The sequence below is a fragment of the Strix uralensis genome, chromosome 3, assembly GCF_047716275.1.
Source record: "Strix uralensis isolate ZFMK-TIS-50842 chromosome 3, bStrUra1, whole genome shotgun sequence".
Taxonomy (NCBI): Eukaryota; Metazoa; Chordata; class Aves; order Strigiformes; family Strigidae; genus Strix; species Strix uralensis.
This window is the reverse complement of record NC_133974.1, coordinates 27646578-27659407: the sequence shown is the minus strand read 5'-3', so window position 1 is coordinate 27659407 and position 12830 is coordinate 27646578. Positions and strand designations below refer to the sequence as shown.

Below are 12830 nucleotides of genomic sequence, written 5' to 3'. Positions count from 1 at the left end.
TATGATGCAAATTATGTTTTTTACATATATACACAAAAATAAACACTGTAGAAATCTTAGCCCCAATTTTATATTCATATAGAACGGGAAATCTTGCAATTCAAATACTCAAAAGTTAAGAAATCCAAAAAAAAGAGTGCTTGTACAACATTAACTCCTTTGTTGTTACACTTTTTGTATGAACTGTATACCTAATGAAGGCAAAACCACAGTCTAAGCTAATTTCTGCTTAGCTATATAAAATCAGAAAATAACTGCTGAGAAGTACAAATTATTTATCTATTTTAGATGGCAGATCACAAAGAAGTAATGAGGGGCATTGAGCGACATCCTGGAGTCCAATATCCTGTTCTCACGCCTAATCTTCAAGGTTTTCATTCTGCTGTAAGTGCCTTCATAGATGTCCACAATTACTTCTTTCATGTTTCAGATACTTTCAGTTCACTACTATAAACTAGCTATTTAATGTCATATATCCTGCCCTGTTAGAACTAAGCTATAGTTTTTTAAATTAAAAACCTTTTTCGTTGTGAAAAATGGGCAAATTCACAGAGTGATGTTAAGCTCTATATATTCATATTTTAATGGAAGTTCCTATAAATGATGCTTGTGTATAAAGAGAAAGACAGTTCCTTCTCCTTCTTTGATATGTTGGTCGTAGAAAAGTTTCTCAGGAGTGTCTTACTGGAAAGTAGTGAAGAGAAATGAGGAAAGAGTCATTTGAATTAAAATGCTTTATAGAAATGTATTAGATTTCTTAAATTCTGCATTTCATTTTGGTAGGGTCTGAAAGTTTAAATTGTTTCAGTTCATGCAAAATAAATATTCAAAATTATAGACTTGAAGTGTTTCGAATTGTGAAAATGGAGCAGTTCAGTCTTCTTAAAACATACACATTGACAGTCAAATCTTTACACTTGTTTGTTTTCTGAAAATTTGTCATGCTTCTATGCTTTTGTCTTGATATAGGACAAGCTGTATTTGGAAAGCATACTGCTCGATGGACATTTGTGCTGTAGTCTATAATTCAGTTTCTATACTGTGTATGAAATCTCTGTTAAAACAGAATCCTGTACATAGGCGAGTTAACTATCAATAGTCAGATTTATAGTGCCACAACTTTGTCCACAACGCTAGCTTATATGAGTTGAATTAAGTCTGCTATGTCTCTATACTGTATTTAGTGATATAATGAAAACAATGCAAAAACAATTTTAGGTGATTGCTGAGTCCTTTCTTGCTGCAGTTCTTTTTTTCTTCCCTCTGATTGAAAGGATGTTTGCTCTTGTAAGGGTTGCTGAAGCTTAAACATTATTTAGCAGAAGCAGAGAGGAAAGGGAAAAGCTCCGTTCTTTTTCATAGAACAAGAGTGTTATTCTTACCAGAGAGTGAGAATTAATTAATGAGCTATTCTCCTAAGTGTAAATGTTTTCTTCTCCTATCATTTGGCTTTCAGCATTCTAGTTTGCCTCATGTTAGTTGATTTACTGAGTACTGAGGTACTGAGTACAAACGCAGGCTAATTGCCCCTTCAGTGAAGTCACCACATTTACACATTTTCTAGACTGGTATTTGCTCTGAGACTTTTTCTCAGCAGACTCTCACATGCACATTTTCCATATTATCCGTATCGACTATGACACCAAGACCAATGGAGCCCTTGATCCTAGAGCTGGCTGTAACAAGGAAATCCCCATTGGTTATTGTTGCTGCTGTAGGCACATGCAGGCACAGAGCTTTCCTAAGCATGAGAATGACTTCCTGGCATTCATGAGGAACAGGCTTTGTACAGAGAATGGATATTTCAGAGCTGTTATGTGATCTTTTCCTTTTCTGAAAAATGAATATAAGTGTCATTCATTGTTCCTTTCATAGTTGGTTCATGTGATTTCCTACATCTTAATACCTTTATCATTTATCACTTTAAAAATATGTTTACCTAATTGCTCACAAGAGGAAGGAAATATGCCATAGTGAATTAACTTAAAATTTGATTCAATCTGTTTGTATGCAATAGATTTAAAAAAAATCGGAATGAAACTTATATTTTAGTTATGGTTGATATACTTATAATGTGCTTTAAAATTCTAGAATGTTGTACAGAATTATATGTTTAATCTAAACTTTTAATACAGTGTTATGATTCTGTTTTATTGAAATGTATTTTCCAGATTGCAGCAGGGGCTACAGAAGTCTCAGTATTTGGTGCAGCATCTGAATCTTTTAGCAAAATGAATATTAATTGTTCAATTGAAGAAAGCATAGAAAAATTTGAAGAAATTGCTAAATCTGCAAGGAATATGGATATTCCAGTGCGTGGGTAAATATAAAGATTCTTAAGTAATACAGTTATTTGAGTTGCTTTTACAGGGTTTTTTTTTACTGGTAGAAAAGTATATTACCAGATTTTTACATTTTAGATGAATTGAAATATTAGTCTTTATTGTGATTTTATTTTAAAAGATTGAATATATCAATTTTGCTCTGTGTTTTGTAACTACTAATGGTGACTAGCTTTCTCTGGAAATTGAAAAAAAAAGCTGTGTGTATAAACATAATCCTTTTATTATACAAATTTATTTTTATCATCACAGATGACAGTATAACATTTATTTTGTGCTGCTGAGAACTCTTAACTCTGTTGCCTGCACCTTAAAAAATACCCTGCATACTTTTATTATAGTATGAATAATATATCACTTCATACACTGTAGAGTCAAGGTATAAAAGTGATAGAACAAAATTACTCCTAAGAAAAAAAATATTCTCTATATAAATTATTCTGAAAACTCCAGGCGTTGAAGTGTTTGGAGTCCCTAGCGTGTGAAACTCTGGAATTGTCCCTTATTTATCTTTCTCTAGAGTACCTTTTTTAAACTTGAAATAATCCTGAATCCTTGCCCTTGAACAGTCTTTGGTTTTCATTTCCATTTTCTTTTGCATTACACAGAGCTACTTATCTAAGATTATTTGTGAAGGTCCTTGTGAATGCAAAAAGGCTTGCATAGGTTCAAGGAGAAACTCAACAATGAGATTCCTTGAGGATTACTAGTAATTCAAACTACATCATGCTCAGAAAATACCTGGACTTGAAAAATAGATAGAGGTAGATACCTCAGAGACTAAGTGCTTGAAAACTTGTCTGGTAATAAATAATGGGATCTCTCTTTCCTCCAGAAATAGTGATGAGGTAATGCCACTGCTCACTTTTTGCACAATAGCGTGGTAGTTTAGCTTTTGCCTTGAGAAAATGAGATCTGACTTTTAGTTATACCTCAGCCTCAAAGGATCACAGAATGACAGAATGGTTTAGGTTGAAAGGGACCTCTGGAGGTCATCTTGTCCAACCCGAGGATATTAACACACACACATTCAACCAAGGATAGCTCATAAATGCTTGTGTCCTTTTTCCCTAGCTTGGTTATATGTTTCAGGTGGAAAATCACTGAATAGAAAAGTAAGGACTTTCACTGTATTTAGAAACAATAACTTCTACCAGAGTTTAAATACTCTACCTGACTGCTGTCAGGTAGAGTCAGGGTTTGCCTTCCTGAGCAACTTCTCTTATAAGAGCTCTCTTGTTTAAAAGGTCTCTGCCACCACTATTTGCCACATTTTTCTGAAACTAAGTTCTGAATTGAGAACAGAACTGGGAATTTGAGTTCTCCAGGAAGGTTAAGCTCAGGAATGCCTGAATTTTAGGTCCCAGAGAGGTGTGGATAAGGGAGTAGGCAGCCGATGCAGAAAAGACAGCATGTGTGTAGCAACAAACCTTATGCACTGTGAACATTTTTACACTAAATTTTTGTTTTCTGTTTTTGTCAGCTGTCTAGGCATGTCAGGCAATATTTTCTGTTTCATATTCCTGTATTTCACTAACAAAATACAACCAAATGGCACAATAGAGGCAACCAACCGTCAAGGGAGTAGTCAAAGGTCTATGCATTGTATATGTTTTGGGATAGCTATGGGTGTTGACAAATGGACTTTGCAACTGATCCAAAAGATGTAAACTGCAGGTGATGAAGAAGCCCCTGTGGTGTACTCTAGCTTGATGTTGGAACTTAAAATGTTAACTTACCTTCTGTGCAGTAGTTTCACATGTTTAAGAAAGTGGCAACCTGCTGCTTTTTTTTCCACAGATTGTATGTCTAAAGCATTTGTAATATGCCAGTAGGAGTTATTTTGGCACTGATACACTGATGTGATGGAAATGACTGTTCCCATGGTAGGATTCTACAACATTCCCATACACTTACTGTCTACTATCTGATGAACTGTGTGGCAATAAGAAAGCAGTAGGATGGGAAGGCACGTACAGAGAGGAAGAAGTAGGAGGCAGGAAATGGTCAAACAGAAGCAGAGCACACACACACACAAAATACTTAAGAATAAAAAGAAAGAAATCCAAACAAGGAATCACAGAATCACAGAATCCTCTATGTTTGAAAAGACCTTGAAGATCATCTAGTCCAACCATTAACCTCACACTGACCGTTCCCAACTACACCATATCCCTCAGCGCTATGTCAACTCAACTCTGAAACACCTCCAGGGATGGGACTCCACCACCTCCCTGGGCAGCCCATTCCAACGCCTAACAACCCGTTCTGTAAAGAAATGCTTCCTAGTATCTAGTCTAAACCTTCCCTGGCGCAATTTGAGGCCATTCCCTCTTGTCCTATCACTTATTACTTGGTTAAAGAGACTCATTCCCAGTTCTCTGCAACCTCCTTTCAGGTAGTTGTAGAGGGCGATGAGGTCTCCCCTCAGCCTCCTCTTCTCCAGACTAAACAACCCCAGTTCCCTCAGCCGCTCCTCCTACGACATGTGCTCCAGACCCTTCACCAGCTTTGTTGCCCTTCTCTGGACACGCTCGAGTAATTCAATGTCCTTTTTGTAGTGAGGGGCCCAAAACTGAACACAGTAATCGAGGTGCGGCCTCACCAGTGCCAAGTACAGGGGTAAGATCCCTTCCCTGTCCCTGCTGGCCACGCTATTTCTGATGCAAGCCACAATGCCATTGGCCTTCTTGGCCACCTGGGCACACTGCTGGCTCATGTTCAGCCGGCTGTCAATCAACACCCCCAGGTCCCTCTCTGACTGGCAGCTCTCCAGCCACTCCTCCCCAAGCCTGTAGCGCTGCTGGGGGTTGTTGTGGCCGAAGTGCAGAAAGGAGATACAAAGAGAGGAGTATCAAGAACCAGGTAATGAAACAAACAGAAAAAACAGTACACAGGTGAAGAGAAACGAGATAATTGAACATAGAGAAAATACAATCAGATTATGCTTTAAAAGTGCTTATTTTGTGCATGCAGTACAAAAATCTGTAATTTCACTAAAGTATGCAAACCTAGGCAAACTTCACAGAGTGCACGCAGGACAATTTAATTGAGTCTGTCATGCCAGGTGCAGTATGTTACACAGCGCTTCAACAGTGGACTGCTTAATATCAGGTATGCTACAAAGTGAACAGATCCAAAGTTGTGAATGAAAATGATGTAAGTTCACTCCAGCTATAGCTTTCTTCCTGAGGCTTACAGGTCTAAGAAAAGTGAATCATTCAGAAGTAGGAAGCCATTGACAGAATCAGTCGATTTGTGGGATTATAACCAACTAAAGAATCCAATCAGAGATACTGAAGTATACAAGTATACTGAAGAAAAACTACATTTATGTTTATATTACAGCTATCTTCATCATAGGATATTAGCTTGGGAACTAATCTATCCAGTGAAAATTAGAGGTTGAGGCATCAGGAGATAAGATAACCTTACACTTCAACAAATCAAAAATTTTAGGAGAGGACTGTCTGGTATTTGTCCAGGGGGATCGAATATAACTCAATAATAAAGTATCTAATCTGCTAAAAATCTAAATTATGTAATATGGAGCCTTATTTCATAACAAAAACCCCTGAGTTAATAATTCTGAGTATCTAAAACATCCCTTGAACGTGGATTTCAGTATATGAAAATATTGAAAAGAAAATTCTGAGCATGCTAATAAGTTAGAAGATAAAAGAAAACTGGTTAACACAAGCTGTTTGGACTTTTAAAAAATCCTTCTCAGGGAGATTTTGAGGAGGAAAAATTAATGAGAAACAAAACATTGCTATGGATCAGAGTCTAGACAAATGTTTTCAAGAGAATAATTACCAAGTATCATGATACACTGAGTCTTGTTCCTGCATTTCATACTCATTCAGATGCACTCCTCATGGTGGCAGAGTTACAGGAATCTGTAGGAAGCATTGAGGTGGCATGATTGCTCAGAAATAATAATAAAAAGGATTGTTTAGTGTCCATCTACCTCAGTATTTTCTCTTAAGCTTCAGCTTTACTTTGTTGAGTAAAATTCTGAAGACCAGAAAAACAATAGCAGGAGCATGAACATAGAAATACAGAATTCATGACTTTTTCTTAATGGTAGATCTCTTAGCAGTTGAACAAAGCTCTAGAAGGTGGACTTAAAACTTTTAATTAGTTAAAAAATTAAAAAATACCCATAAATAAGAAGCATCAGTTTTGAATGTCTTTAATAACAAGACTACTTGTACTGAGGGAATCCAGCCTCCTCAGCCAGAAGACAGAGACTGGGAGAACGACCTACCCGCAATCCAGGAGGAGATGGTCAGTGACCTGCTGTATCACATAGACATACACAAGTCTATGGGACCAGATGGGATACACCCGAGGGTGCTGAAGGAGCTGGCTGGGGTGCTCGCCAACCACTTTCCATCATTTACCAGCAGTCCTGGCTGACCGGGGAGGTCCCGACAGATTGAAAATTGGCCAATGTGACGCCCATATATAAGAAGGGTCGGAAGGATGATCCAGGAAATTACAGGCCTGTCAGCTTGACTTCGGTGCCCGGGAAGCTGATGGAGCAGCTCATCCTGAGTACCATCACACAACACATGAGGGACAACCAGATGATCAGGCCCAGTCAGCATGGGTTTATGAAAGGCAGGTCGTGCTTGACAAACCTGATCTCCTTCTACGACATGGTGACCTGCTTATTGGATGAGGAAAAGGCTGTGGATGTTGTTTACCTTGCCTTTAGTAAGGCCTTTGACACTGTTTCCCACAGAATTCCCCTGGCGAAACTGGCTGCTCGTGGCTTGGATGGGCACACGCTTTGCTGGGTAAAAAACTGGCTGGATGGCCGGGCCCAAAGAGTGGTGGTGAATGGAGTTAAATCCAGTTGGCAGCTGGTCACAAGTGGTGTCCCCCAGGGCTCGGTTTTGGGGCCACTCCTGTTTAACATCTCTATTGATGATCTAGACGAGGGGATCGAGTGCACCCTCAGTAAGTTTGCAGATGACACCAAGTTGTGTGGGAGTGTTGATCTGCTCGAGGGTAGGGAGGCTCTGCAGAGAGACCTGGACAGGCTGGAGCGATGGGCTAAGGCCAACTGTAGGAGTTTCAATAAGGCCAAATGCCGGGTGCTGCACTTTAGCCACAACAACCCCCAGCAGCACTACAGGCTTGGGGAGGAGTGGCTGGAGAGCTGCCAGTCAGAGAGGGACCTGGGGGTGTTGATTGACAGCCGGCTGAACATGAGCCAGCAGTGTGCCCAGGTGGCCAAGAAGGCCAATGGCATTGTGGCTTGCATCAGAAATAGCGTGGCCAGCAGGGACAGGGAAGGGATCTTACCCCTGTACTTGGCACTGGTGAAGCTGCACCTCGATTACTGTGTTCAGTTTTGGGCCCCTCACTACAAAAAGGACATTGAATTACTCGAGCGTGTCCAGAGAAGGGCAACGAAGCTGGTGAAGTGTCTAGAGCACATGTCGTACGAGGAGCGGCTGAGGGAACTGGGGTTGTTTAGTCTGGAGAAGAGGAGGCTGAGGCGAGACCTCATTGCCCTCTACAACTACCTGAAAGGAGGTTGCAGAGAGCATTTCTTTACAGAACGGGTTGTTAGGCGTTGGAATGGGCTGCCCAGGGAGGTGGTGGAGTCCCCATCCCTGGAGGTGTTTCAGAGTTGAGTTGACGTAGCGCTGAGGGATATGGTGTAGTTGGGAACGGTCAGTGTGAGGTTAATGGTTGGACTGGATGATCTTCAAGGTCTTTTCAAACCTAGAGGATTCTGTGAGTGCCAAATCCAGGAAGTAAATACATCTGTTTACAGCATTGTAGCTGCTTGTGAGGAGTAAGATTATAGAAGCAGACCATGATTTCCAGCTGAATTCTAGAAGACTAAACCATAATTTTCTCTGGTACTAGTACCCAACAAAAGCCTGAGCTGCTACAAGGAATTCATTAGGACTTGAGAGGAAGTAGTTCATTAGTTCCCAAACATTGCAGTGCATTTAGAAGACTTGTGGAGTTTTACATTGTATTTAATGATATAAAACACAGGACTTCTCTTCCTCAATGAAAAAAGGCATGGAAAAGATAATCAGAAAGCAAAACTTAAACAGAGATTTCATAGAAATATTCAGTGCAATCAAGGTCACTTTTTCTTGGAGATAGAACAATCAAAAAAGAATTAGGTATCAAAGCCTGCAATTTATGTTCTTGATTTATGATCCCATATTTAGCTGCTACTAAAGAAGGTGCATTTAGTGACAGATAAAATAAATGGTATTTCTGTATCCCAATTCCATGCAAAATTCTCTAAATGCTGAGACACCTACGGCCTTGTGGCAAGTTGTTTTTTATGCCATGTTCTTTATGCTTTATATCCTCATCTGTAAGTATCAAGTCAAGCAGGGGCAGAAACTGACAGTTTCAGAAATTTAAATTTGGGAGTTTCTGTTGAATGACCTCAAACCCGGCATTTTGGAAACAAAAGGATGGGATTTTACATAATTAGTCAGTGGACATTCAGTATTTAGAACTGGTGGTCATGGTTTGACTAGCTATTTAATTTCAAGGGGGAAGTTATTTTCAGGTTTTATTTTCTTGTATGGCTTCTATTTACTGAAAATACTTATATATTGGTTACAATTATTATTGTAACATGAGGCAAATCTAAGCATGACCACACAAGTCTGAGCTTGTGATCCTAAATCTTCTTGTAGTTACTAGAGGTAGATAGGCAGCCTTCAGGCTATGATTTATCATATGTGCTTTTTAAAGTACATGCCTTAGGATAAGATGCATCAGTCTCCCGATGATCCATCCTTTTGGCTGCTAAGGAGCTTGGGTCCTATCCTATGTTTGTCATCTTAGAGATGGCCTGTCTAAAGCATAGGCTGTAGATTATTATTTTTGATAAGAGAAGTTAGAACAGATGAATCCCATCCTACCTGTGCATAGGCATCAGGACCTTATAATTAAATTGCAATAAATATAAGAAATGTATTAATAGGGTTTGTGCTGCAAGGTAACACAAAATGAAGCTGTGGACTATATGGCGAAAGATTTGTACTCTGTGCACCAAGAATCAACATTTTGTTTTTAATCACTCTTTTAGAGATCGTCTACTTTTAAAGATCTGTGGCTGAAACCTGCAGCCTTTGCTCAAGCAAGCTCCCAGGACTACACATTTTGGCTTCTAATATAAATTCTGTAGGCTAAATATTTTGCTTGAATTACTTAGGTAATAAAAATATTAATATGCATAAACTGCATTTTTATTAATTTCAATACAGATTGTTTCCTTTCTAAAGCACTATTATTGTTTAAAGTGTTATTTATTTGCAGGAAATGGATAATTTAGTGCCTTGCCCTAACTCCTTATTTGTGCAGTTGAAAAATACTTCCAAAAATAATTTTAAGGGGTTCAAATTTTATTTCCTATTTTTACTGGCAATTTAGAATTTATGTAGTGAGCATAAATCATTGGCAATCCTGAATCTTATGAAAAACGCACTCAAACAGTTGAAACTAAACTTTAAGCTTTTGCATGTTGCTACAGCTGCACTAACATTGCCTCGATCATCATCCAGAAAATTTATGTTGTCAGCTGTCACATTTAAAATCTGTAACACAGTACACAGTTCTCTAAATGTTTACTAAATTAGTTCAAATGTTTATGAAGAATTGAAATCTTGCGTATGGTCTTAGAAGGTAGACTATTTATTAGCATCATAAAGGGGTTTTTATTTTTATTTTTTTGTACATGCATAAAAACTTTACAGTAACATCTGGGACACATTTTGTGAAGACACTGAGCCAAATCTGTTATAAAATGTGTGGTCAGCTAATTACTACTACGCATATTTTGCTTGTGAAATGACACAATATACACTGGTTTTAGAATTGCATCTTTTAATGTATAATGCAGGTACTATTAAAAATATCACATCTTTTTCAGTCTAACAGCCAGGATTGATGAAAAACTGTAGCAAATGGTAATTGCAAGTGGTCACTTGGACTGTTTTAATTTAAATGCATTTTTAATTTACATGTGAAGAAAATGTTATTTAAATTCTGATTAAGGTAGATTCTTCCAAGTTAATGTATTTCAAAATTTAAAAAGACACAGAAATAAACTGCAATTGGTACAATAGAACTAGAGAATACAGTAAGAAAGGACCTGTGTTTCCCTCTTTTCCACAATTGGTACTTCACTACCTACTTTGTGTCCTGTGACAGTGAAATAAAGTCAACCTATCTCCCTCTGAAACATTCAGTTCTGTATAGAACTGTCTTAGTCCTAATAAAAATTAACTGGGAATAGAAGAGCTGAAAGGTCGTAATTTTATTTTCTCTTCTAAAAAACATTTCTCCATGACCAGCAATTGAAAGCTGTATTTATGTCCCAGTCCTGAAAAATTTTCATGTGAATAGCGCTTTTGAGGCCATTTGGGCTATTTGCATGTGCAAATGTGAATGTGTATGCAAATGTTTAGAGGTTCAGCGTTAGAAAAACAGATGCAAATGTTTGCTGTAAAATAACTCTAGAATCATTTCCTTACAAAGCTGCTGCTTCATAAATTAAAGCACATGCAATCACACATTAATTCTAAACTGGTGTATGTAACTCCTTTGTTTATAGTCCTGTGTCTTTTAAGAATGAGCAGTATGGTGAAGTTCTCAATACATAAAAGCATATTGAAATGTATCAATATTTGACTTACATCTGTGTTTATATAGAATTCAAATAGTGGTTAATATACTTGAAATATAGCAATATTTTTTGCTATGACAAATAGATACCAAACAAATGATTGTATGTGGTATTATTATTATTACCTTTTATATTTTATTATAATAAAGGTTACAGGTTACAACATATATAATTCCTTGTTGATTATGGGAAATAGTTATTGTTCACTTTGATGCTAATACACAAGGTACGACACTAAATAGTGGAAATTTAAAGAGAAAGAATTCATTTTCATTATCTTGTGCTAGTGATATTTAAATTTATTTTGAAAAAACGTGGAAGAACACATCGATTTTATTTTAATATACTTTATAACAAGTAATTTTGGAAACTAATGCAGTCTGTTTTGTTTATAAAGAAACATTCTGATTATGTGAAACTTCTGATTATCAAGACAATCTGATCTTTATAATTCAATTCAATAACACTTTTTTTTCTTTTATTACAGTTCATCTTAAATACCTTAATTCCAGATATTTGAATGGCTTTACAATACTGTATTTTATGTACCTAATTAGAAGTACCGTGAGATAAACTCCAGCAAATCAGTTCTGCACAAATCAGTACAGTTTAAAGCTGTGTATGTTTTATAAATACAGACAGAAACTTTCAACTTATACTTGGTATTCTGGAATACTTAGGGCTGGAGTGCACATGGGTTTTTTACACGGCTTTAAACCCCCATTTTTAGACTACGCTGTATAGTTTAGCATAGTCAGAATTATATTGATAATAAACCATTATCACTTCTTTAGGTAGTAAAACCAATTTAACACTTCATGTCACTAGAATTGAGCCTATATTTGAGATTATGGGAACAACAAAATGTAGATGAACATCTAATTGGCAGCAACACATTTTAGTATGCAAATGGTAAACAAATCTGTAGGTTTACACAGTATTAAGGTGTAGGGGTCATAGTCCCCTGGAGAAGTTAGAGAAGCCAGAGATTGCTGGGATGTGGGGACTTGGTGCATTTCTCTGTACTGGGGACAGGTTAACAAAAGGATGTAGGAGCCATTTTACTGTCTCTATCATACTGGCTGATTGCACTATGTAGAAGGAGAGATTTTCCTTAGGAATAACTTTATACCAACTTTTACCCATTTTTTTGTGCCTACAGATAGAAAATAGCAGTAGGCGAGAAGAGGTGCTTTATTTTTTTTAAAAAAAATGAGAGGGATACCTGTGGGAAGTAAAAATGATCTCTGTTTCTTCTTAACGGGTAGTGTAAAATCAGACTTGAAATGTTAGTATGAAATTATAAGGTAACAATACAATGTGTTTGCTAGTATGTTACTGATTGCTCCGTGGATAATTTGATAGTTATTAAAAGTTAAGTGGTTAAGTGGCCCTTCATGATAGTAACAGTTTTGTTCTGTTTTTAGAGAAGATATTGTCTAGAATATAGTTCACAATTTAAGTGTTTTCTGGGCATTCTAAAAATAATAACAAATATTATTACTATAGGAATTCACTTTGAATAGTATATATATTACTCGCAACTGGTCTCTAAATATATGGAGAAGTTGTTTCTTTTTTTTTTTTAAATCAAATGTGGAAGAAAAATCCTGGCCTTATTTCCACACTTTGGGCTTGGCTTGAAGATTCTGTTTCTGGAAGAATCTCCTTTCCCTCTTCTCTTCTTTGTATTTCCCCTCTCCTTACAGTTAAGATTGCCTGTTTTTAACAAATGGCTTCCTTTGCAAAGAGACAGAATATATCAACCTTAATATTACGAATTCACCAAATGATAGGCATATACA

At 37.2% G+C, this 12830-nt stretch overlaps 1 protein-coding gene across 4 annotated transcripts in view; it reads left to right on the top strand.

Moving 5' to 3' along the window:
* Positions 1 to 12830, top strand: part of HMGCLL1 (3-hydroxy-3-methylglutaryl-CoA lyase like 1) — a 100741-nt gene that overhangs the window by 30295 nt on the left and 57616 nt on the right. For all 4 annotated transcript variants that reach the window (XM_074861751.1, XM_074861750.1, XM_074861749.1 and 1 more), the window contains exons 4-5: positions 289 to 384; positions 2172 to 2320. In XM_074861751.1, coding sequence (XP_074717852.1) covers positions 289 to 384; positions 2172 to 2320 — 245 coding nt within the window. The remainder of the gene's footprint in view (positions 1 to 288; positions 385 to 2171; positions 2321 to 12830) is intronic.